This window comes from Liolophura sinensis, chromosome 7 (genome assembly GCF_032854445.1).
Source record: "Liolophura sinensis isolate JHLJ2023 chromosome 7, CUHK_Ljap_v2, whole genome shotgun sequence".
In the NCBI taxonomy this organism is placed as follows: domain Eukaryota; kingdom Metazoa; phylum Mollusca; class Polyplacophora; order Chitonida; family Chitonidae; genus Liolophura; species Liolophura sinensis.
Window position 1 is genome coordinate 48653834 of NC_088301.1, and position 27981 is coordinate 48681814.

At 36.2% G+C, this 27981-nt stretch overlaps 1 protein-coding gene across 1 annotated transcript in view; it reads left to right on the forward strand.

Moving 5' to 3' along the window:
- Positions 1-27981, forward strand: part of LOC135470985 (membrane-associated guanylate kinase, WW and PDZ domain-containing protein 1-like) — a 77346-nt gene that overhangs the window by 688 nt on the left and 48677 nt on the right. Inside the window, exons 2-6 of the mRNA XM_064750034.1 lie at positions 997-1319; positions 19112-19225; positions 23155-23274; positions 24211-24514; positions 24975-25057. Coding sequence (XP_064606104.1) covers positions 997-1319; positions 19112-19225; positions 23155-23274; positions 24211-24514; positions 24975-25057 — 944 coding nt within the window. The remainder of the gene's footprint in view (positions 1-996; positions 1320-19111; positions 19226-23154; positions 23275-24210; positions 24515-24974; positions 25058-27981) is intronic.

Sequence of the window (27981 nt, forward strand, 5' to 3'; positions counted from 1 at the left end):
TATTAACTTATATATGTAGATACATGCATATATTGTCATTTATTTTGTTATATTTTCATAGGAAAATTAGTTTTACGCTGGTCCCAGGTTTCGTATGCCGATGCACACCATTTTGATGTTTCTCCGTCCATTACACGGGTAATGGTTATTATATATCGTTAAAAGGATATTTATAAAAAATTCAAATTTTCCTTTGCATTAGAAGCATAAATAATAAGCCTACTTACTTATTTTTTTGTCAAAGTTTGATATTTTCATCACAAAATCGTTTTTCGTAAAGGAGAAAACTTAATACAGAAAAAGATTAACGAAGGCCTAGGCCTATATGCTTAGCTTAGGCTGTGTGCAGCATACTGCATGAGAAAATAAGCGTCTTTTATTTTGGGCAATTTCAGATTGGAAAATCAGGGTAAAAAATTGTTTATGCACTTCACCCAATAATCGTTGCTTTGGCAGTTGCGGAGAATTACTTTGTAAAGACATGGCCAAGTGAAAATGATCAATAAGTCTGTGTATCGACCACCTCCACTTGAGCCCCATCGACAGGACAAATTGGCCTAGTTTTACGGACATGTACGCGATTCATTTTGCGATACACAGGTGCTCGTGCGCATGCGTACTATAGATGGTTGGGGAACACCATTTTGAATTAGTCGTTAATGTTTGTTGTGTTTTTATTTAAATTTACAAATTGAGTGAAAGGAAAATGGCCGGACTTTAATTCCCCGTCGGTCCTGTATGATGATAACAGGGAGATGTCGTTGCAGTTTGGATGATAAAGGTAGGAGAGACTGTTGTTCGAGCTCGGCAAAATGGGCGGGTGCAAGTTGCTCTGACCCTTCCCATCAAGGTACCTGTGAATCGACGTAGATCTTCTTGAAATCAGAAGGTTTCCGGCCTTCACGAAACATGCCCGTACTGTATAGTAAGGTATGTTGCGATCTTAAGTCTGGATATACGTAAATCAACTCATTATGCTTCGAAATAAAACCGCAGGACGAAGCCTCCCCCACCACTAAAGCCGAAGCGTGATGGGAAGCACTGGAGCGGTCGAGTGCAAGAGACAGTGGTTTCGGCTTTGCCGGATGAGGGTTTAAACGTCGTACTGAAGGGGGGAGCCGATAATGGTCAGTTCGTCTACATCGGTGAAGTAAGACACGATAAAGGTTCGATATCACAGCGGAAGTTACACCCGGATGAAGTTATTCTGGAGATTCAAGGACAGAAAGTGGCTGGATATACCCACAGAGATGCCACTATTTTGGCTGCGTCAAGTCAGTCAGAATGGGCCCCAGTGATGATCAAAACCATCAAACCAGGTGAGCTGAATATTGCCTAGTCTGCAAAAACTCACATACTATACAAATAAAATTAGGTATTATTTCCAGTTTCACAAAAAGTAGGCTCCTGTGGGGCCAAGACATTAGCTGTTGTGTTGTCTTGTGCTATATGTTCAAAAGCAGGTAAACTTAAATTGTATTGAAACATGTTGAAAATAAAACTTTTGAAACCTACTTATTGTGCACTATAATACAGGACTGGGCACCTTAGGTCAAAATAGTACACCCGAACTATTGTAATTTACTCTTACACAACATTTCTTCATGGCTTAATATTGCGGAGCAGCAACTTTCACATTCTTGTAACTGATGCACAAAGCTCACAACTAACCACATAAGAGAGCAAAGATAACTGAAGAACATGCCTGAGGTGTCCATTAATAATCATTTATATTCTGTGAAAATATTGTAGGTTTTTGCACTAATATCAGTGCAACACCATGAACAATAAACTGTTAAAATACACTTTTAAGCTCTCCAGAAATGGCTTTTATCAACAGGTTTCATTGTTTGACTATGTATTGTAAGGTCAAGGCACTGCTAGTATAAGCTGAGTTGGCACATCAGGAGTCCCGCAAATTCACGCTGATATGGACAAGACAAGGTGGGGGATCTCTCAGACTAATGCAGCTAAAAGGCGATATTGTATGCTACATGCTAAACTGAATATACATCTTGCACAGCCAGTCCTGTCAGTCCATCAGCACCCTTAGCAGCTTCCGTGAAATCAACTCTTTTAGCTGTGTTACTACACAAAAGCCCCCATCCTGCCTCGTACATATCTGTTTGAACTTGTGTGACTCCTGAAATGAAAACTGGGCTTAAAAGCTTACTAGTTCATACCAGTTACCCAAGAAAGACCCCACAAGAGACCTATTCGTACATGTATGTGAAAACTTGAGGGTACCATGAATAACTTAACTGTGACAGATTGATGCTTGGCTAGTTTTTGGTTCTAATTTCATTGAATAATGAAGTACCTGATATGTCAGAAAAGGCATGAACCCTATATTGATGGTATATGGAATATGTATGTGTACATATAATATTTGTACATGTGTATGTGGTAATATATAATGTTGGTAGATTATGTGTAAAACAGCCCATAAGAGAGAGAGCCTCCTTAGTATGGCTCCATACTAAGTGTCTTCCTGCTGCGTTTAAAATTTGAAGTACAGATGGAGTGAAACAAATACCTGTAAGTAAATAGGATCATTTCATTGTAGTCTTGTTTGGCAGTATAAACTGCTCAGAAACCTTATGTAAAGGCTGATATCCACAAGGGCTCAAGTTGTTTTACTCGGCAAGTGGTTCTCAAGTGGCATTGAAAGCACATTGTAATCCATGATGTATCTTTGTGAAAGTTCAGATGTTCTTGTATTGAACCTGATACATGTCAAGCCTGATTGGTATTGAATTACCTTGGAATGGAAACTGCCCTCTCAGCTGGTTTATGTGGTAATAGGAAACTAACGCCATTTGTAGACTTAGACTGTTTCATCTTATCAGACCTTCGAATTTATGTTGGTTTGAGACAGAGATTTTCTATAAGGCCTGTATATGTGGAATACTCTAATCCATACTGATTTACAATCTTGGGTTGAAAACATATGAAAGCTGGATCTTAAGCTTGCTGTGTTATTATATAATATAAACCATCATAACACCCTTCTGGAATGTGATTCTTCATATTGTGTCAGCGCAGTTTCAACTCGTGAATGGATGCTTAGCAACAGGTGTATCAGGCCATGCTTCAAAAATTCTTTGCTTGGTGCGAACAGACCCTGTCAAAAAACAATAGAATACATGTACATATAGGTCAGTATGAGCATTTTTTTTTTTTTATTCTGAAAAAGATATGGTCTTTAATCCAATGACCATGCACCGAGAGAAAGGGGGGAAAACAACTTATGTGAAAATATCAGTATAAAAGCTAAGGCTTCTTTTTGGATTTTTTGAAGGTCAGTTGAGTTGTGCTTAAAGCACAAATTTTTTAAATGGTAGCCTCAGTGTACATGTACGTTATAATGAGGCTTTGGAATCGTACAGTTTTTGCAGTTGCTTGAAGTAGTGCAGTGCCCTTTGAAAATAATTCCTTTCTACCTCACAAGATATATGGCATGCTTCTCAGTGACATCCACTTCATTTTACAGTCTTCATTTCACAGCTAAGGAAAGTGTGCATATAACCAAAAAAAATTTGATGTCATCATGGCATAATTTGCACATACAACACACAGTGTTTTGTGTACTTGACCATCACACTACTTCTTGTTGTTCTGTGTATAAGCACCACTTGTAAGTCTGAAGTGAATCAGGTTAACAGTTGCAAAAGAAATTGAAGGACATGAATTAGAATATATACATGTACATACATGCCAGATTTCTTCCTTTATACATGTAGTTAGATAAGTGAAGAAGGCTTACAAGTATTAAATTTTGGAAGATGTAATTTATTTATTTGTTGTTTAATGCCTTGCTGAAGAATTTTTGACCTGTACAAAAGTGTGTAGTTACATGGGTGAAGAAAACCAAAGTCCCTGATTTAAACCACCAAGCTTTGGCCAGCTATGGATGAACTTTACTACATGTGACGTACAGATATGCATACCATATTGTAAGCCTGCAATTAGGCAGTCTGACCAGTACTAACTAAGTGTTAACTTAAGGACTCTTCAAAACAAGGGTTGGATATTTCTCTGTCACACAGCAATAAGTTATGTGCTGGTTTGTATTGGTGGAAGACAGTTGGTCTTGAAGAAACTGTGCCAACGTTTGCATGAGCAATGTCAACCACCAGCTGCCTTTTACTCCCCATAAGCAGTGAGAGGTGAGGGAATTTACAAATTTCCTGTCCAAGTTAGAGCTTGCACCTCATGCAGCATAGAAATTGAAAGTCCATCACCTAGATCCACTAGAGCAAGACCATGGTCCACACCAACAATGGTTTGGTTACATGCATTGTGTATCTAAACAGGAGCATGTAACCTTTTAATCCATATATTTTGATAATTGTGGTCAGGACCCATTAGTTTAAAAGTGCATTAAAAGTTGTTAAGATAGGTTTTAACTTTAGTTTTTGTATTAGTTTGATTTTGTATTAGACCAAGCCTGGCTTACCTTTTGGTACACTCTTGAATAAGCTGGCCCAAGGTATGAAACCAATGTCACAAAACAAGTCCTATTTGCTGCTGTAGAGGGTGTAAGATGCTGTAGTTGATCCAAAGTTTCCACTCATTAATGTTCTTTTTAGAGGCAGATTAGAAGTTTTTTGTTTATGAAATACATTATCACACTTGGTGATTAAATTGACCTTTTTTTGAAGTAGGATACCATCTTACCTCCCAAATTAAGTAAATTTTTCTATCCAAATCAATAGAACTAGTGGAATAGTTTAAAAAAGAATACGTAACTTGGTCATGGAGTACATCTGGGTACATTCATTGCATAGGTATAATGTATTGACGTCACATTACATGAAAACTAAATAGGTTACAAGTGACTAAAATGTTGCATTAACAATGCCAAATGATCAGCTGTCTGTTTATTATTGGTATACATATGCTCTGACATATGTCAGCACTGAGCAGACATTTCTGCAGACAAGTCATGTGTACAGACTGTAACAGTGTAATTTGTGCTGTAATTTGTACTCCTGGATATGTGTAGACACACTGCCTTAGAGCGACATCAGTGGATCATCTAACATGGACTGGACAAAGACAAATTTACTAGTAGACATTCTGCCAGCAGTATCATGTGTAAGAGTAGACACTGAGTCATGAATAGACAAACACTTTCATATTTGGAGCTCAGTCGGTTAGCACACTAGCGCAGCTTAATGACCCAGAAGCCTCTCACCAATGCGGTCGCTGTGAATTCAAGTCCAGCTCTTGCTGGCTTCCTCTCCGGCCGTAAGTGGGAAGGTCCGACAGCAACCTGCGGATGGTCGTGGGTTTCCCCCGGGCTTTGCCCGGTTTCCTCCCACCATAATGCTGGCCATCGTCGTATATGTGAAATATTCTTGAGTACGGCGTAAAACACCAATCAAATAAATAAATAAATCATATTTGGACTCGCACATGTAGACATTGACACTCTGACATTCATAGCACATAGATGTGCAAGTCATGTACATACAAGAGAGACATGTGTGCACGTCATGTGCATACAGTGGTCACTGAAATTCATGTGCACATATAGTAGGCACCGTGACAAACGTGGGCACATGTACATTCAGTAGACACTCTGACATACGCACGTACATGTAGTAGGCAATCTGACATGTGTACATGTACATAGAATAGACACTCTGAGATACGTGTGTACATGTACATACAGTAGACACTCTAACATGCGTGTGTACATGTACATATAGTAGACACTCTGAGATACGTGTGTACATGTACATACAGTAGACACTCTAACATACGTGTGTATGTGTACATACAGTAGACACTGACGTGTGTATGTGTAAATACAGTAGACACTCTGACATACGTGTGTACATGTACATACAGTAGACACTGACATACGTGTGTACGTGTACATACAGTAGACACTCTGATATACGTGTGTACGTGCACATACAGTAGACACTCTGACATGATCTGCATGTGCCAGTAGACATTCTGGCAGCACCCATTTGAAATTTACAGACACTAACATTTACAGACACATGTAGATAGTCACATGCTACATGTGGTAAACATTGTGTCATAGATGTCAGTGTGTAGTACAGGTAGAGTTAGAATAGTGTACATAATGCGTACTGTATTGTACATATTTTAATACACGTGTATGCACATGTAACTAAGTACTGAAGTGGCTGCACAAACTGTAATACAGTGGCCATGCTGATGAATAATACCAGACTTGTGCCCAGTACGATGTGGTGAAGAATAGAAACAATAACCAGAGGGTACAACTACAGGATATATTGTTCTCAAGAATGTCACTATATTCGTTTTTTCTAGCTACTATATTACTTTTCCAACTTTTTTCTACCTTTGTAGCCCAACGTATTAGTGTAGCATTTTAAGCATGGATTCATATGACCACACATAGCCTTGGGCCCTGCACGTACCTTCTTTGGTGGTACATGTACATGTACATGTATATATATTATTATGTTAAGGGATCACTTTATATAGAAGTAGATTTCTTATATGTTTGATAGATGTACTTGCAGACCTTCTATACATTTACTTAACAGTTGTGAATGTCATTTACCCATATAACAATATTATAGATAGGACACTTTTATCAATGTGTACTGGTACGACGTTAAACCCCAAGCACTCACTCAATGTGTACTGATCATGTACATTTGCTCCTACATGTCTTAAAACTAACCTTATTAAAGTTACTTTAAATTTGCTGCAGTAGGTTGCACGCTTATATTCCTGCCAAATATCAGATTTACTATGAAGGTTAACTTACATATGAAATGAATAGTTGTTTAGTTTTTTCTTCTTCTTATCAATGAAATGGTTGCTTCATTAAAGTATGCCTTTTGTCAACTGGTATAAAATCAAACTTGCATCTGCCTTGGTTGAAAATTACCCCACCACGAGAGTTCAAATTAAATGTTTCTACCCCTCAGTTCGTTGGAGTTCTAAACTTATAAATATTTGCATACCTGACAAAGTAGTTAGTTTGTGAACATGAACTATCCACATTACTTCCATTTTTATTTGAATATATGAAAAGAAGGTGTGGTATTTTCTCCACATTTCTTTTTGGAACTTGAATGCAACAATTTTAATTTATCCTTAACAAATTTGACAGCAGACATAGTGCCCGATTTTGTATATCAGAGAAATGTTCATCTGATATGGATGTTATAATATTTTAGAACAATTAACTATCGTCTTTGAAATCATGATTATTCTTTCAAATTGCTGCTAAAATTATACTTTACTATTTGACCTATATTTTACTATTCCACACCTGTGTTTTGAAGAGAGCCTCTAAGGTGGGAACTGGGTTAGTTATCATGGGTGATGACCCTTTAATGTTATCTCTGCCCTGACTGGTGACAGCACAGTGTAAATCAGATTGGGAGATGGACATCCTCACAATTAGACATGATATACACATGTATGTAGCACAATAGGGAAGTTTCAAATTCGCACTCTTTAATTGCTGATGGGAAATTCCTACTGTATCATGTGACCTTCCGAAACTGTCAGGCAACTATTGCGGGATGTTGTACTATAACATGGGCATTTGAAAAAAAATGCCAAAAAGTTATTGAGAGTAGACAAATGATGGAGAAAATTGAAGAGGTCAATGTTTGTGGACTTGAGAAGTTTCTAAAGGAGAGAAGAGTCATTTGTGCCTCTGGAACATGGTGAGACAAGCGATCAGTTAATTAATGCCAGCAAAGGTTGCCTAACATTTTTCACGAGTCACATGATACAGGATGAGTGTGTTTAGTTTAAGTGACAGAAGAGTTCCAACTTGAAACTCTCGTGAACGTTGTTGGTTTAAAGCAGATTAGAAGTTTGTTTCAGGTGAGAAAATAAGTAAAAACGTATATACTAGTCCATTGCCAAATCTTTCAAATTTAAGTCCTGAAGGTGAAGATAAACTTGCTAGACAAGCTAAATTCACCTAAAATAAATTGGACTTCATGTCAAATTTGGCTGGATTGACGTCACACTTCCTGTTAGTCCAGTTGGACATACAAATTTACATGTGGGTCAGACCTCTGTTTTGATGATACTTTTTGTCATAGTATTTATTGCAGTGTGTAGATCTTATGAAAAACACCTTGCACAAACATGAAAAGATTCTTACCATGTGAATTGTTAAAAGCATGATTTTAAATGTTCTTGCCTACAGCATTTTTATGTCTGAGAATTTTGTGAGTGTTACAAATTACATTTGTTATGACATATCGGCACATCTATGTCATACACTACTCGACATTCTGTGTGAGATTTAAGAATGTTTGCATTTTATTTCGGAGTATATTGGAAATAAGCCACAGATTTAGATGATGGTCATTGTACATTGTATGTACATATCTGTTGTTGTATGTTAATTTTAAATTATATTTTATGAAACAGATTTAATAGCATTCTTTAATACAATGGAGCAGAATTTAGTCATATTGTATAACTTGTCATATACGGTAAAAGACCTTTTCGCACAGAATCGCCCTTTAGCCATATGTAGTTCAGCTGCACTTTGCTGGAAGCTCTAGTAACTTCTATTAATGACAGCCTGAAAAATGCAAGGCTTTCCAATTAAAGAGAGTTATTGTAACATTTTATACATGTATAGTGAAACATCATGATTATTTAAATATCAGATTTTCTCCTGTTCTTGTGAACACACAGATAGGTCATCATGTATACATACACATACATGAACTACAGCTATAGTATTGTCCTAGTAGTTTTCACTTACATGTAGAATGAAATGAACAGGTTGTTGTAATTGTATAGCCTGCTCATTTTGTTACTTGTCCCGACTGTTTGTTTTTGTAGACTTGGCCCAGAAATCTCTGATGGGTTGCCTCTGAAAATAGCCCCGTGTCTGGCTGCAGGCCAGCCCAGGTACAAGGCTTCCTCCTCTTACGACTCTATCCCCAGCTCATCTTGACCTACATTAGCACCTTTATTGTCTCTGCTCACTTTGTTGTCAATTCCCCTTGTAATTATTTACCTTATTTGAGTATAAAAAGTTGTTGAAAAGTTAATAATATTATTACATTTATCCAGATGGCCAACTTTTTTGCACTTCTGTTATGTCTTCAAAGTGCATTGACTAAACCCCAAGCACTCACTCACTCACTCAAAGTGCATTGACTGCATTACCTTACAAAGCTGTGCTTGTGTTAGAAAAAGAACTTTGCATCATACTTAATAACAAATATGAACTAGTTGCTAGTATTATTCTTAAAGCATTTGCGTAAACATTTTCAAGAACTATTGATAAGCTTGTTGGTAAGGCCTTGAGATTGATGTGTATGTAGATTGTCAAGCATTCATTTGGTTTGCACAGAACACAAAATTGCCTGGATGAAGTTTGTTTGAATTCAATAGATTGTGCTTTCATCACTTGTTTGGTAATGTGAAATCTTTAATTGCATGTCTTCTCCATACATATACATTTGTTCTTACTGTCTGTTAATGAAACATAACTGTTCACATGTACATGAATGGTATATATCAGATAATGCTGCAAGCCCCCCACTTTGGAACCTCCCAGGTAAAAATCAGCACAAAGACCTTTCCAGGCCATCAGGTAGAAGATAAAGATAGATTTGGCAGTATCTTAAGAACCGGCTCTGCTCAATGGTGACAGTTTATAACTAAGAGTAGCCCATAGTACTACACTCTGGATACAGTTGTGGCAGTCATGATTTGCAAGCTGGACAGGTACTCTAGGTTGTAAGCCTCAGAGTGACCCCTTTTGAATACTCCTGTGTATAGCATTGTACTGTCTCTGTTGGTGGGGCATGTCTGCGCAGGTAATGACATATCCCGCCCTTTTGAATATGCTGCTATAGGTTCTCACTAAGTAGGAGGACTGATGTATGTACATGTACGTGAATCATACATGAAGTGTTTGAATGCCCTTATGTACGTTCCCATTGAATTACTTGAAGTAATGTACCATACTTAATATGAACACACTACATGTAACATAAATTATATGCATATAACTGTAAGGTGTGTGTTGATGGCAGTTGAGGTGTCCCATGAAATGTAGCAGTGTGGTTGTAAACAATATGTGCTGTTTTCAATGTATCATACTAAAAATTACATAAAATTTGTACTGTTTTACCCTTAAGCATGTTGGGAATAAAGACTAAGCTAGGTGTATGTGATATGAATGGTATTTGCTGAAATGAACTCTTGCAAGGGTCTAGCATATATATATTGATACTGAAAATGTTGTTTGGCTTTTAGTTTAATATTTGAAAGTAAAGCTGTCATCACACGCTAGTGTTTGACTTTGCTTACATTGTTTTACCCCATTTTACATATAGTGTGACCTGATTTTCCATGGTTTGTAGTGCCTACACTGTGTCCAGATGCACACATATACATGTACACACTTAATAGCAAAAACATTCAGAGCTTAGACCCATAGCATGACAGTTTTTTACAGGCAGGCTAGTGATAATGAGCTTAATTAGTTGGTCAAACTAACTTCCATTAACAGGAGAACTGACCATTGATGCAGATTATTTGATAAGAGATACAAGACCCCTTTTTGCTCACCTTCACACATGCCCCACTGTCCACAGGTGTGAAAAAAAGCATATATATATACAGTGTAGCCTTGCTATATTACGTCGGTTTGAGACAAGCTCCTGGGTGCGTTAAAGGATACCTCACCGAAATGACCTTGGGATCCAGTACAGTGTATCTTGCGAGTCATGATCTTCACATCACACTAAGTTTTATCCGTGTGAGATTTTTGTTACCTATAATTAAGTATTCAACAAATATTCTATGGTACACTAACACTCTTGACTGTCCTGCTTAGTGTGGTATTGCTTAAAGGATTAGTGTCCAGGTTTAGCTACTGGTCCAAATAATGAAGATCATAACCTATTTAAACTGTATGTTACCACTAGAGCATCTTAAAAACATTGTAATTAAATTAAATCCAGCAAAAACAATAGATTTACTGCCCTAGCTAATCTCCAGGTGGTCGCGGGTACGACTCAGCTGGTGACGTCATAGATGGCCAACACAAGTCTAGTTGACCTAAATAATTTGGGAATACATAGGATGTCATCTTCGAGGTGGATTCTAGCTACACAGAATCATTTTGCCATACCATTTTGAACCCACAGTAGGCGATGCTGAAGTTCTGATTCATCACACTCAGATCTCTGGCCAGACTTGGTCTTATTGTTGATCTTATTGCAGTCATTTCCAACCTCATGAGCAATACGGACTTGTAAGGTCCCAGAGGGATTCTAAATTCATGCCTATGTGCGAGTAAGTCAGAATAGGCTAAGCCTATAGCGTCCTATAGTGGTGTACAATGTAAATACATGTACGATGTGGATATTGGCCCTAACATTATTTTTAACTACTGTGTACAGGTATCATTGTGGAAATTCAGCTCTAATCTTCTTGTAGCTTTCAGCTGTATATTGACGAGAAATATTGTCTAGAAACTTGAAAAAACTCAATCCAGGGCTCTACAACAACTTGTTTTCACACCACAGTCCATTTCGTCGAGAAATTTAATATGCTTGTTGTCACACTGGTAGCTGTTTTTAACACTGAATTAAATGGCGAAGTGCTGACAGCTCATAAAAGTTGGACTTGTACAATGTAATTCGGCAGAGAATACCAAATGTTGGGGGGAAAAAATGCATACAACCAGCCTCATTATGTAGTGATTTTAAATGCCATATTACTCAGATTAATGTACCCTTTTTCAATATTTTTTTTACATTCAATTTAACAGTAAATTCAGGGGTATCTAATTATGAGTAAATAATAAATCTCGACACTAATCCTTCAAGCATGCTCCTGAGCTGATCTACTGAACTCTGTGCTTGTTCACATTTCCACAAGCTGATTTCAATTAAGGTAGTTTTCGTCCTCTTTATTTTTAAGTAAAAAAAAGCTATAAGGCATTTGGGATCCACTTCATCCTGGTCTACTCGTATCAGAAGTAACTTATGGAAATGCATTGGATTCAAAATATCAGACTTTTAATGTGTGTCATGCTGAGTCAATGTATTAAATGAAGGAAAGAAGCCATTCTCGCATGTTTTGGTGAGTCCCCATTTGATGCCAGTAAGCCACATCTCACCCCCTTGTAGTTTCACACCTCACTTTTATAGCCTTTACATATTCTGATGAAAGAGATGTAGACATTTACAGAAAGTGTACAAATATTAAGGCTTCCATGAGGTATTCCTGACGCTTTGAGCAATATGTGTTTTGTATTACTGACGAAGCCACTCTCACATGGAAGTAATGCTGCAACAACAACATCACACATGCATTTGGAATCAAACTTGCTCTAAAGGAAATGTGACCAATCTCACCCTTGTCCATTATTAAGTTTTCCTTTTCTGTTGGCTAATACTCATATAATATTCAAAGTCTTACACGTAAAATACCAAAAAATCCTCAAAGCAACAGTAGGAAATGAAGCAAATGATGATGTGCTATTTATGTATACTTCTTGGTGAAAATCCTTGTTTGCAGTTTTAACTGTTGTCATTAGAAATCTAAGCCTTCTCACATGAAAGTATACCACTGATTTTTGGGGACAAGGTTTGGGTCACGTTATATCTGATTGCATGCTATAGTGACTGAGGTTACACCATCTTTGTATTCTTTGTAGTACATTTATGTTGCATTAAATATAGTCAAATGGAGTTAAAAATATTTATCTTAAAGAATTAAAACTCATTGAGGAATTAGGAGTTGGTCAGTCAGCCTTTGATTTTGTCTTGTCCTCTTCACAAAATTATTTACTTCTATAGACAAAGTTTGTGATACATTTACAGGTACATGTACTGCACACAGTGTAAGAATACATTGTACATCCACCTGGTGTGTTCCTGTGTTCAAAAGTTAGTTAGACATAACAATCCAGTGACTAAGTGTTCATGGAGGAAGTTGTGCGATGGCCAAGTCAGTCCATGTGCTTGGATGTCTCATGCCACAGCAATGTACTTAAGATCCCTCAAGGGATATGGCACACATCATCATGTGCATTTAAAATAAGGTTTACACCTATGTAACAGGTGGCTGTGTCTGCATGTAAATGTATGTACAGCAGAGCTGGATGGTAAATCTATTAGGCACATTGTGACCTCTACCATGTACATGTAATTCATTGCTCCAACAACCTCCACATCAAATCACAATTTTTTGGTGAAAAATTGTATGATTGTCATACACATGTACTTGTACGTCTTGGATACATTTACCCAATATTATATATATACTTGTACTTTGTTTGGGAGAGAAATTTAGAAAGAAAAAAGATAATATGATTAAAGGAAACACAGGCAGTGAAAAAAATCTGTAAGAGTGTATTTTCAAGGATATCTGTTGTGTTTGGCAGACCCAGTTTTTGTTTGGCAGACACATTGGGTTTGCAAGATCCAGATATGCTTATAAGATTCGGTTGTGTTTGTAAGATCCAGATATGTTTATAAGATTCGGTTGTGTTTGTAAGATCCAGATATGTTTATAAGATTCGGTTGTGTTTGTAAGATCCAGTTGTGCTTGTAAGATCCAGTTGGTGTCTAGATTATAGTACTTTTGCTTATTCAGATAATGATCTGGTCTGTGTACATGTACTGTGGAATTAGAGCGATATGGCCTGGTCTCTCACTCTGGGACTGTGTTCTTGTATCACCTGTTTGAAATTGCAGGTATATGCACATGCATTTTGATACAGATTCCCAAATTATAGCAATCCCTGTAAACAGAAAACTATGGAAATATTTTCTGATAATTTAATGTGAACGTTTGGAAAAAGTCCCAGTGGTCATATACACTTAACAGTACTAAGATGTATGAGTAATTTTGTCACTGTAATTTGGTGTATATATGTGTATTAGTCTTTAAGTTCATTTTTTGTGATATACGAAAATATTTTATTCCAAACGTGTGCTCAAATTAAAAAGCTGTATTTGGAGCTGGATTGTACATGTACAGTATTAAATCTGATTGTATACATGTACAAGGGTTCACTGTTGAGATCTGGACCACAGTATGAACTACATGTTACAAAATCTAAAGCAAATAAAATATGTTTGTCTATTTGTATCCCAGAGGTGTTTAGTGCCAGTTTTCATGAATGAATTCTGTTCACATCCACAATACACAATTCCCCGGGTAGAAGTGTTAAATAGAGAGCATTTGGATTCAGGTACATGAACTTGAAGAAGGCTTTCACGCTGTACATGTACAGTGTATGACATGTGATGGACATGTGTACAATGCAACATATATTCACATATATCCACCTGAAATCATGCTCTAGACTTTCCTTGCAGACATACGGTTGAAAGAGAATATAAACAAACCAGACAAAAGAGCTGTGTGTCCCTGCATATAACGTTACATGTGTTACAGGTGAAAGTTTGACAGTCTCTCATTTTTTGGAGGAGGCTCCAGAAGGGGGGTGCCTATGCTGGTAAAAATATTATAGTGTAATTCTTTAGTTTGTTGTCTTTTCTGTTACATTTAACTAATATAGACACATGTACATTTGGACACACATGGATCCCATTACATTTTCTGTAGTTTTTATTATGCAATATAATCAAATAAGTGTCACTGATTTATTTGTTACACATAGATCTACATTTTGTGCATGTAGTGGTATGTTTTTTGATGCACAATCTATAATGTTACAGAAGTACATGTATGTGCGCATATTCTGAAACTTACATGTACATTTGTTTATAAATTGTGCAAAGTTTACATGTACTATGGTACTGATAGAATGATGTGTTTAAGGCAGTTCTAAGAGGTTCTCAGGTGATAGTATGACCCAGAGTTTCAATTACAGGTGTGTATTTCAACTGGTCCATCCCTTTCGGTCTTCTGTTACCCAATGGAGGAGAACCTTTATTATGTTAATGTTTGCATTCATCATTCTTGTAGTGACACTGATCTAGTGTAACAGCACAGTTCCCTGGGGCTAGTACTGCTGGTAATGATGGGAATCTGAAAATTTACAAGTTTAGTTCCTCCTTCAGGGCTTGATCATTGTACATGTATCTCTGCTGCAAGGTAACTGATCAGTTCTACAACAGCCTTTTAATGTTTACATGAAAAGATTACCTGTTCAAAACAGATTTGAACTACAGGAGATTACCATCTCATTGAGAAGACTTGCTCTCCACAAGTCAATGGCAGATAGTGGTTTTACCAAGGAAGTACTAAAACACTGGCACAGTTTATTGAATACTTGTATACGTGTATGTGAGAAATAAAAACGTCCCGAATTAGCTGATGTTATTTACTGACTTAAATAGGAAGTGAGCATATATATTAAGTAGTAAATCAATATGCAATGGCTGCCTGTAGCAGTACTACCTTTGTGCTTGTGTGTAACAGCTGATCAGTCTCTGATTTTTCGTTCAGTTGCGAGCATACAGTTACCTGGTAAATTCTCCGTATGTAGGCTCAGTAATTAGAAAACAACCTCTTAGGTACTGAACCAAACAAAAAAATGCAGAGCTGTCATTTGAAGGCCTGACCTCTTTTCATCAGCTGTCGGTGTACACTAAGATCAAATTTGAACCTAAAATAGCTAATTGACTTGACAGGCAAATGCGCTTGTAAAACGCTACTTGCTTTCCTCAACTCTATTGTTTTGTCAAGATACCTGCATATGTAGGTATTCATACAGCTCCACTCCTGCCTACCATTTAACAGACGAAGAGTATATGTAATTCTGAAAGAGAACTCAAAATTGCATGTGGATTTTTAATGTTGTATTCTTTAGTATTCATTTTACAGTTACAAAAATTGTAGAATTGCAATATGAATTCTACTGAACCATTTGTCTTTGGGAATTTCAAGTCAGGCTAAGCAGTTTTACCCATAATACAATGTACAAAATTATTTGGAAGAAATTTTGCAAAATAGACAAAGCTGAATAACTGTCAATTTGTTGTTCAGTTATATACAGTATGGTGCATATTTTGCTAATGAATATTTGAAGAAAGAAATAAAAAGGACAAAATTTCCTACAAGCTACTAAAATACTGCTCTTTGTAAGTTCTATCTTTGTAATATCCTTGTAAGTTCTAACAGCACCCAAGTTCATTCACTATAACAACGCGAGGCCATTGCTCATATTACACATATAGGTGACTAATACATATACATGGGTACAGGTAGGTGTATCAAACCTGTACTGTCATTGTGAACCAACTGAGAATGGAACACCTGTGAACATCAGGCAGATCAAGCATTGTTTACTCTTTCTCAAGCACTCTTGAATGTTAGTGTTTGCTTGTCTGCATGAGATTTCACGTGAATGTCATCAGCGTGTTGAGGTAAAATATTTTTATGGAATCTGACATTGACGTTAATAAATTGACGTTGACACATTAGTGTTTGTGAATGACAAAACTTACAAGAGTGTGTATAATGCCATCACAGTGGTATTTGGGTGTGTATACATATGTCATAATTATTACATGTATGCTGATGGAAGTTGCTTGTACGGTATATAGCAGTTAAGTTTTTGACTAAATTTTATGATTTAACATATATAGCAAAATTTATGAAAACTATAGTCGGAAGCATATTTATTACATGTAATTTCATTGTACTTTAACGATGAATTTTTCGCTAATACTGTTATACAGCGACAGTCTGTTATGGGTCACACATGTTTCAAGTGTATTAGAATTTACAAGAGGAGTTGATGTACAGGTACAAATAAGATATCAGGTGGCCAAACCTATAAAATATACATGTTCATCGTGGATCAAGCAATCAAGATATTAGGTGCACAAATATGTTCTGCATCCTTACTGCAACAACATAACAACATATGAAGGCCCAAATATGAACTTATTGCAAACTTGCAAGAAGATTGAAGAATATACCTTTATATGACATAACTGTTTACAAATGGTTGGCATATGAAGGCCCAAATATGCACTTATTACAAACTTGCAAGAAGATTGAAGAATATACCTTTATATGACATAATTGTTTACAAATGGTTGGCATAATTTTCTGAACATGAATGAATTGATGAACTAAAAATAAAACCATTTATGTACTCAACCTTATTTGTAATCATGCTGATATTGTACATTTTTGCACAAACTACTTTTTCGTTCATTCTAAAAAATATCTGTTACGAATGGAGTAACAGTATGTACATGTACATGTGTTCTGTATTGTCACTTAACACCTGCCATGAAGGGAGGTAAGTCCTTGAAAAGGAAAGTAACATGTCTATTAAAAAAATACAGTACATGTATATGTGGTAGGTGATTTTGTACAGGTCTGTCAAGAAAAGGGAACAGTAAATATTTTAGTGCTTTTGATTTTACCTTCAGATGCCCTGATATATGAAAGTAAATGAATAGATGTAACTTGTTATCAGAGAGAAATGTGTAGAAGTGGAATACAATTGCTGATCAGTTTACCTGACTCTTCTGGTAATTCTTCAGCGTCGCCTGTGTGATAACTGATTTAGTCAGTTGTTTACACTCTTCATCTTTGGCTTATTTTTATATGACCAGGGAACATGAATATTTGATGTAGTCCTATGTATACTTGATGTTGTGGTCTGAATATGAGATTTTGATCTCGATTTCCTGACAAGTTCCGTGTGGTGACTGGTCATTATCATAGTGTGGGATCTATAGCATTGACACCACGGTTGTATGATCACCAACGAGTGAAGATTTGGATTTGATGGACTCAGTGGAGTACACCTTTTGCACTTCAGATGACTTAAAATGTACAGGTCGCAAACAGAAGGTTACTGGCAGATGTATTATATGGTGTACATTGTGAATGAAGAAACTGAAAAATTAGATGTACATGTTTTACATCTTAGATTTTTATTATAAGGACTGTAGTTGTCATATTGACTGTATTGATTGTATCATTTCACAAGTGTGGTGTCTTGGGCTGGTACTGTAAGATATCCTAAATTGGAATGAAAACTTCATGGGATTATTTCTTGATGCTGAAGGGGAAAAAACCTTATGAGCATACATGTACATGTATATCTGATTGTTCTAAAAGTGGATGTACTTGTGCAAATGTACATACTTAAGTTTATTGTCCAGTGTGTAATAAAATATTTCCAAAATTAACTTTATGGACATGTTGTCAGTTGTGCAAACAATTACTGGTACTTAAGTAATGATAAAATTGTCTGGAATGTTGAGTCTGACATCCCTTGCACCATACTCCCTGAACTGGGGTTATTAGACAACATCCAGCATGTACATGTATCTTTGACCCAGAGGTGAGAGAGGCATAAGTCTACATGTATAAAGCTGTAGAAAAACAGGTGTTTCCCCTAACAGTAGATAAACTGCTGGAAAAGGGTCAGATTTCTGTGTTTATGAGCATCAGAATGTAAATATGTTTGGCATTTTTTCTAGATACAAGCTGTATAAATACATACGTGCACATGTAATTTAGAATGTCACTCATTGAATTAACCCAAGGGAACGTCTGGCTACAACCTGCGGATGGTCGTAGGTTCCCCCCTGGCCCTGCCTCGTTTCCTTCCACTGTATTGCTCATATAAGTGAAATATTCTTGAGTATGGCATAAAACATCACTCAAATAAATAAATATTGAACTAACCATTATCTCTTTTTGAGCAATATTTAGAAACCAAAGGTTATAAGTTACATGTTCATGTAAATAAGAGCAATGTTAATTGCCTTTAAAGGGTCACATTTGTAATTTTTGTCACATTTTAATCCATGTAATTTTAGCGAAGAATGCATTTTTGTGATATTAAAACTGTGATATGGCAGTAGATATTTGTAGATCTTCATGTATTAATAAGTTTTCTAATACAGCATATGGAGAAAAATATACACAAGATTTTAAGGTACTTGACTGAAAAATTTCTGACCTGCATTTGTAAATAATAAATATTTTTTTTCAAATAATAAATATTTTTTTTCAAATCACAGATCAGTGAAATGACCCTTATTTGCCCAAGAGTTAAATTGGTAAAATGCTTCACCTTCTTGACTCCATGCACTTTACTGCTTGTTTGCAGTATTTCTACAATGTGATATTCTTGTTTCAGGATTGATTACAGTGGACCTGCGGCTTTACCTAAACACAAGATTCCAGAAGGGTTCCACAGACCATGATTTACAACAAACCATCCGTGATAATCTCTACATGCGAACTGTTCCATGTAAGTCTTAAATCAGGAGTTATGTCCTGTAGTTGTTCTCTACATAAATTATTGAAATCTGTATTTATGTTTTCTAAGCGTGTTAGTGGTAAACGTCATTATTGAGAATCTTATGGTGATTGGTTTTTACCTGCTTCAGATTTCGCATTATTATGGTACATGCATACCTGTAGGCACAATACCAAAATTTCCATATCCAAGCTTCATCCATCGACGGAAAAATATTCACATTTTTTTTATCGATAAATTACCACGCTGAATGACATTCTGATGGTACCTGTAAGGTTGTGGACTCAGAAGTCAATATTGATACCACTCTTCTCAGACCTGATATGGTCATGCACTGTAGATCCTGATATTGTATACATGTCAGTACTGTCATTCTCAGACACTGATAGGTGTAAATCAATGAGTAGTGTCAGGAAACTTCAAAATTGAGATTTTATGCCACCTGTCTGTTAAGCTATGTCACAAATAGTATATACATGTACTTGCATGTACAACTGGTTTATGAAGTATTTTGTAGTGAATCATTTATCTTATTTTGTTGCCTAAACAGCCTACAGGTACCGTTGTTAAAAGTTTGTAGCGGCCGATAGGGTAGCACACCAACGCAGAGCAATTACCCCGGAGCCTCGCGCCAATGCAGTCGCTGTGAGCTCAAGTCCAGCTTATGCTGGCTTCCTCTCCGGCTATACTTAGGAAGGTTTGCCAGCAACCTGCTGATGGTCAGGTTGTCAGATGAATTAAAAACAAAGTTCTGTGTATCAGTCAGTCCTTTAACTCTGACAGTATTGTGTAAAGTATGTTTCATTATCATTTGAGTGTAGAGGAATCTGGTCTGGCTTTGAACCGCAAAAGCGAATGTCAACTAGCCTCCCTGGCTTGTTCGAACTCTGCCACCACAGCCTGGTGAAATTCAGTTTAAATGTAGATCAGAAGTTCAGAAAGGCAAACAGTTTTGTTGCCTTTGAATTTTTAAAAACAGCCCCATGTTGCTTCCTGTGATTTATGTTGGTTACGGCGACACCTAGCAGTCGGACAGTATTCGTCACTTTGCCGAACTACACAGTTTGGCGTGCTATCAAGGGAGATAACTTCAAAGCCAGTTATTGGCCATTTTATGGTGACTTTTCTTGAATTGCAGTTATTAGAAACATCTACTTGCAAGAAAATTGGTTTGAACATCCAAAACCTGCCTTAGATGTTTCGATCCCTGTAATGCATCACATCATTTCGTGGCTTGCATATCCTAACGAAATTTGATATATTCATCCCAATGGGTCAAAAAGTTAACCTTTGACATTACATGTGCATATCACTCACCTGCTCAGTTAAAACTCCAGAGATCTACTATTATTGTAATATTTACAGCAAACCCAAATGTCACAGCTGATTTCATGCCATAACAACCACAAAATGAAAAGGTTTGACATCAGTACAAAGCAAGTACACCTATTGCTCACATATTGGAAGTAAATTTTGTTTGCTTAACACTTTACATGTAGATAGCTGACTTGTGCCAGTTTGTTCAAATTTGTGTTTGTGTGCTAGTAAAGTATTAGGGTAAGGCCTTAAGCTGATTTCTTGCCTTGAATAAATCCATGTTGACCTTAGCTATGTAAGGTCTACTTAAGAAAACTAGTGTTCGGTCTCTTTATAGAAACAGTGGTTATTAGTATGGTCTTAAACGTTGCCTTCTAATATAATGAATGACAAGCATTTCTAGCTTATTAAGATGAATTAGAGATTTTAAGAATTCAATATGTACTTTTAAGAACATATATGTTACATGTAATTCATGTAGAGGCACATTGTACATTTATATATATATTACACAATGTAAATACACTTATGAAATTAACAAAGAGCCTTTCTAGCAATATAAACTTGTACATTTGCGTTGAAGGGGCTGTAGCAGAGATTTTTTTACGAAAGAGCTGATATTGTGTGAAAGGTAATTATAGATGGAGAGGCTTCACTAAACTAGTGAGAAATAATGCACCACTTTACCTGATGATGGGAAAAGTACTCTCTGAAAGCTTGAAATGTATAGATTCATGCTCTACAAAGGTAATTACATGCATGTGGCGAAAATAGCAAAAATTTCATTGGATTTGTGCTGATTGATTTTTGTCAGAAATCTCTGGTATACAGTCTTTAAAAAGCATCGTCATGTAGTCAGTGTATATGCACATAAATAAATAAATCCCTCCCATCTACATGTACAGTGTATGTTCACCAGTTCAGTGAGCAATAATTCACTACTATCAGAGAATAATCAGGCTGGTAATCAGGTTTATCAGATAGATTAGCTAGTGTAAAGAGTAGAAAGTCTGAATGGAATGGGTTCTCATAGAGAAGAATGTCTTTCTTTGTAAAAATGAACTTCCTAGATATGTTATCGGTGCAGTGCATAGAACTTTAGGCTATTTTTGCCTTTTTTACATCGATTACATATGTGTATGTACCTTACATGTATATCCCAGAGATGTCTGCTTCAGGCTCTGCCACTCAATCTCCATACATGAGTTGATTTTGTTCACTGTTTAAGGATGTAAGGGAACCCAACGTCAGAAATATAAAAGCTGTTTTGTGTGAATGGGTAACATTCTGCAGTAATTGTACCTGACAAGGTGAAATTAACTTGATTTGTTCATTTTGATTTACATGTCTCACCTTAAGACTCCTGTCACTTCAACAGGTTTGTCCTGTTTCCATTGATCTGGTGAAGTGGATGAAGTGCTTGCTCATTCTGTTCTCGCATGTGAAAACCCTGAAATTGAAAGCTACTCACTCAGGATTTGAGAGCTAGTTTTTCAACTGACACTATATATATATATATATATATATATATATATATATATACTGTAAATGCACAGGCATATATCTCAGCTGCCTTATTATATGCCTTATATTACATGTACGAGAATGTGTAGCTCTATGATTATGGTTGACAAGACACACTGGATTTCATTTTATGTGAAGTTTAGACCGCATGAAAGTTTATTTCAAATGTATTATTATTATTCAGGTGTTATAATGATGTTTTGTGAGATTATTAAATTCTGTGACATTTAGACTACTCAGATCAGTCAGATTATTTATACAAGGGTCTAGACATATATGTCTATATACATTATGTTTATTTTAGTACAGCACACAGGGCCGAGTGCTCTCCCTTCCTTTGTTATCAGCCTCAAGTTCTTTTGTTATCAGCTTTAAATTTGCCCCAAGAAAAGTCATAAAATATTACAATAGCTGCAGAAATGTACATTTTTTCTGATAGGATATCCTCCTACATTGCAAAAGTATCTCATAGTACCTTTTTGAGACAGAAAGAATTTTTAAGAATCAGTCAAAGTGAGTAACATAGCATTGGACTAATTCTAGGACAGCTACATTAGCTAAAAATCAGGAAAAAATTATTGTTTATGTGCGAGTGGACAGTGTACTACTTAAGCTGTTTTAAATCTGGTAGATGTAAATTTAAGTATCTTTTCAAGCCTGATTAAAAAAAAAAAAAATGGAAGTTTCAATTTTATTTAGGAATAGATACATGTATTTTGATTAATTTATATCTCAGGAGAAGGGTTGAAGTATAATACAGAATTGAGATGTGCAGTACATTGTATACTGCACTGATTAAGAAGACATGTACATGTATCTCAAGTGGCCCACAAGGTTCACATGCAATTTGATATCAAGCTTTAACACATTAAACTTTGGTGTCTGACAAATGTTTCATCTCAAGTTGAACAGACTACTTGTAACATTGTTCGGCAAAATGACCTCAGAGGTATGGGAGAAATACTGTTAAACAGATGCACATATTTTAAGCCTAAACTCCTAGTATTCGTCAATTAGTAGTATAAAGTGGCTGAAGTTGTATTGTTTTGGTTTTATGATATTATGTGGTTATAATGCAGGCACAACACGATCCCCTCGTCCCGGTGAGATCAATGGGGTCGATTATACATTCCTGTCCATGGAAGAGTTTCTGGAGTTGGAGAAAAATGGAAGCCTACTGGAAATGGGCATATATGATGGTCAGTACATATGTGTAGACACGTCTTTAAAGCTTTCAAGCATTACACAGATATGAAACAATGTACTTGTATTATTTAAAAAAAAAATAACTAAGAAAGCACCAGAGCAGTCAATAGTTAAGGAGTTTCTAGATTTTCCAGCTTTTACTCTCTGCTTGGTCTTCAGAAAGGATTAACAAAACTCATGCGATTGTTTGGGCAGTTTAGCATTTGTTGAAAACCTCTCGTCTCCCACTATTATGGCATTCATGTTTGTTCGTCACGTGTGGGAAAGTTCATCAGCATCAGCTATGGTTGATGGTTTACATTGGGCCCTTTATGGATTTCCTCCACCTTTGAAAGGCCTTATTGGTTAGTCAGGAAATTAAGTAGCTTGCTGTTTTGATGTAAGCAGTGACAACTATCAGAACAACTTTTTCAGGGGAGGGCACTAAGCTCTTCCCACATTCCCAATATGGTCATCGATGAAATTATTTCCAAATATTACCATAAACAGAGGGGCTGTTAAGAAACATAAAGTATGCCACAAATAAGAAAGAAAAAAAAGATTCTTACCTTTTTGCATGTCTTTCTTCATTTTCCTTAAAACCATACTTTTTGTTTTTTTAGTATATCTTAATGTAGCCTTTAAACAACACTGAAATAAATAAATAAATATTTTCATAGATAGATGATTGATCTTTTGTCAAAACTTCACCTGACTCACAAGAATGAGAAATACATGATCTGTAGCAGCAAGGGTAACTACAAAACATCCTTCCATAGAGCTTTTAGCAGTTTTGAACTGCTGTTTAAGAAAGCCCAATGAATTCACTTCCTAATGTAGTGTTTGCTCAGCGTGTAACTCTACGTACTATGTTAAATAAATGACTGCATACACTTAAATGGGGCTTGAGGAAGAGCATTGCTAATCGTTTTGTCTTATGTTTTGTATAGGTAATAACTATGGTACCCCCAAACCCCCAAAAGAACCCCTCAATAACCAGGTGAGAAGAACAAATTCTGCTGGAACTCTGGTGCCTGGGGCCCACCCATCCTCAGATGGCAAGAGGCGGAGAAACAGAAGCAATGTGGAGGCATCATCAGCAAAGTCATCACCTGTTCCCTTTGATGAAGATTTTCCACCACCACCAACGAGGAAAAAATCTCTGGAGCGAGCCCACAGTGTGTCAAACCTTGGACCTCTTCCGCCCAACTGGGAACTGGCATATACAGAGGATGGCCAGCCATACTTTATTGAGTAAGAGTTTCATGCAGGTCTCACACTTATTTTCTACTCTGCTCTGGACATTGTCTCTATCCATTCAAATAGTTTGGTAGGAAAATATTAAAGGTGTCTTGCTGTTAGATTTGGGTAATGTTGGATCTTAGCCTTGAACTTTTCTTTCAGCTTTTAGTTTGATGTCTATCTTGCATGCTATAAAAAAAATCACAGGTACATGTATATCCGTTATCCAGGTTATAGCTTTTCTACACAAAGTGAATATATATAAACAGTGTTGTCTCCCCTAAAATAGAACAGATATATTTTGTAATTGTTCAAAGTACTAAACTAAAATATATAACAATTGGATCATTTCAAAGTTGTCATTTCAGATATATAGTTTTTAACATGTTTGGGTATAAAAATGGATCATTGAATACTGATACATCAAATGGTAACATAATTTTTGATAACAATAACATTTTGTCCACTTTAGTCATGACACGGAGACCACTCATTGGTTGGATCCAAGGTTGGCTACTATACAGAAAACAGAAGCTGATGAATGTGGAGATGATGGTAAGCACTTCATTATATTTCTCTTGAAACAGTGCCAGTGTACTGAAATGAAAATGAAAAATGTATTTACTGTATATTGAAGCCCTATGAGTTTCTATATTTGTAGAAATTTTGGTTTAATTTCTGTTTATTTTGTTTCTGCAAAGGTAAATTTGAATTTTATATTTAGAATTTGAACATTTCCACATGTTTTGACCCATACGCAAGACCAATATAGCAGGTGTGGTAAGTTTATTTGAATGTACAAACTTTACTCCTGGACAAATGACTTTCATCCTAATATGAACTGACTGACTTTACAGAATAGATTGGGATGTTTCTAGTATTGACTGACCAAAGGGAATTTTCAAGATGACAGACTAAAAACCCACAATTTTTCACTTACTTCAGTGCAATTTTGAAAAAGGTCAGGGGGAAAGCCTGATTAAAAAGAGAGTAGCTCTTCTTGTTTTATATTTTTTCAAAAACAAAAAAAAAACATGTTATAGAATTACTATTGAATGGACATAAATATTGTTCTAAAACATTGATGAAAGATATCCCTTTTAAAAATGTTATGTCAATACTTGTTTTTTTCTAAAATTATAACAATTTTAAAGTAGTTAATAGAGTTGTGTACAGCTATTTTAAGAAGACACATCCTGAAGTGACTTACTATTGCTCTCTTACACACTTAACTTTAAATAAGTAATTTAGGGTTTTGCATATAGATAATGCTCATGATGTATGCTTTGTCCTTTGGACTTGGTCTGTTATTTACTTGTAATATCTATCTCGTCACAAGAAGATCAACCTGCACTTTACTTGCTGAGGCACTATTGCAAATACCTGTGGCTGTTTAAGTGTAATATTCATTACATATATGCAGGGATATGTTGTACATACATATCCCTTATGTCCTGTACCAGTGTGCATGTAATGTACCGTCATGTTCTGTATACTAGTATTGCTGTGATATATAACATGTGGAACAGTGTGACAGCCTGGAGCATGAAGATTATACTCACATGCTGCATTGCATTATATATGATAGTGCTAACAGGGCTGAATTATTGACACACACAGCAATTAAGAAAGGCCTCAGCTTCTTGCAGTGTGTTTATTTCCTGATAGAGCAGATAGATTGTATGTACAAGGCCTATTGATCAGGGGTTGGTTTTTACCCTGGGCGCACACAAAGGGTATTGCTGGAACCAGAAATCTTAGGCATTTTATGAGTAGCATGGCTAATGGCTAAAGCCTAATTCTCTGAATTCTGTAGATTTGTACTAAGTACACAGTGGGTTTTATATGTAAGTACAAGCACTGATGTGGACAGAAGAGCGTAGGTATCCTCTGTGTTTTGTAAATATTGTCTTTGGCTGGGCTGTGATGGCTGACTGTAGAACCATAAATGCAAAAGCAAGTCCTGGCTTGATCCAGGTTAATTTGAAGTCCATCCTCCCATCATTGTTAATGTGGTGTTAAGCCTAAATCTTTTGTTCATCCACTCTTGAGTGATTATCCAAGTTGGCTGAACAGAACCTTTTTTATGATTCATTGGATTACTATTGTGTATTAAGGGATAATGTTCATATTTAGCCTGAAGACGAAATATTTCCAGAAACTTAAGAAGCTATTAATTAACAAAACCCTGGGTGGTTAAGTTCTGACGCCATATTTTTGAGATGTCAGTTTATGGGAGTAGGAAATTTAAATTATTATGACAGTTAAAAAGATTTTGAAACAGGTTTTTCTGGGCTTAACAACATGGTTCAGACACATGTATATATAAGCCTTCTGAATAATGAACTTAAAACAGAAGGTTTAATTACATGTGTATTAGTGTTATTATCTACATGTTTCTGATTAACCCATTTTTGTCATTGTTTTAATTTAAACCAGCAAAGAAAGTTTGACTTATTTTATAGTTAAAAGCTGCTCCAATTTTATAACCTGTTGGATTCACATTGGCTTATTACAGCGTTTGTTGAAAACATGCCATATCATTGCTTTGTTCATTCCTAAATTTGCTGATAATTCACTGATGTAATACACTGATATGAAAGACAGTAGTGCTAGAGTTCTGTTCAATGAATCCAGCTGCAATTTCAGCTTCCTATCACCTTAGGAATTTTGGTTAATGAATAGATTAGCTTACATAAGTGAGAGCTAATTCCAAGACACATGAAAAAGTAACAAATAGCTTATAAAAAGAGAGTGATATTGAACTCAAAAAAAAATATTTAAGACACCATTTTTAAACATAGGTTGATGTTAAAGTAAGATTGATGAGTGACTGTAAATTGATCAAAGTACATCTAATATGTCAAGAAACCTTTTGTTTCATAATTTTATTCAGTTTGTGTATTATGCAGAATTTTGTATTGGCTGTAAATGTAATCACTGCATATTTTCAGTGAGAAAATTGTATGTCAGAAATTGTGTATCCTAGTTAAAAGAAAAACTCTGAAAAAGAAGTGAGTTAGGGAAAAACATTTGGGCAGGGTATGTGGGGGAGGGGAGGGGAGAGAAAGCAGTTACACCTCTGGCTGCCAGAAGAGTTGCCATGTGAAAAGTTTTTGTTAAGCCCTATGATGTTGTTGTCTGAGTATTTCCAGCTTCAAACTACCACCAGCCCTTTTCATACTGGGTGTAAGGGAGTCTACATATGGTCTCCCATTTATCTTGGCTGTCTGGGTGTCTATGAGAAGTTGGCTGGGTCAGAAAGCCTGTAATTTTGATTAATACTCCAACAGCTAGAGATAGGGGAATCAGTTATAGAATAATTGGAGACAACTGTTGTTATGTGAGAGTGTTAGTAATTAGGGCAGAAGGCATATATAAGGGGGGATTGATACTGCGCTACCCCCACTTGACACCAGGCCATGTTGTTTTGTGGTCTGATTAAAACCCTGTCTCTCCTGCACATGTACAGTCTATTG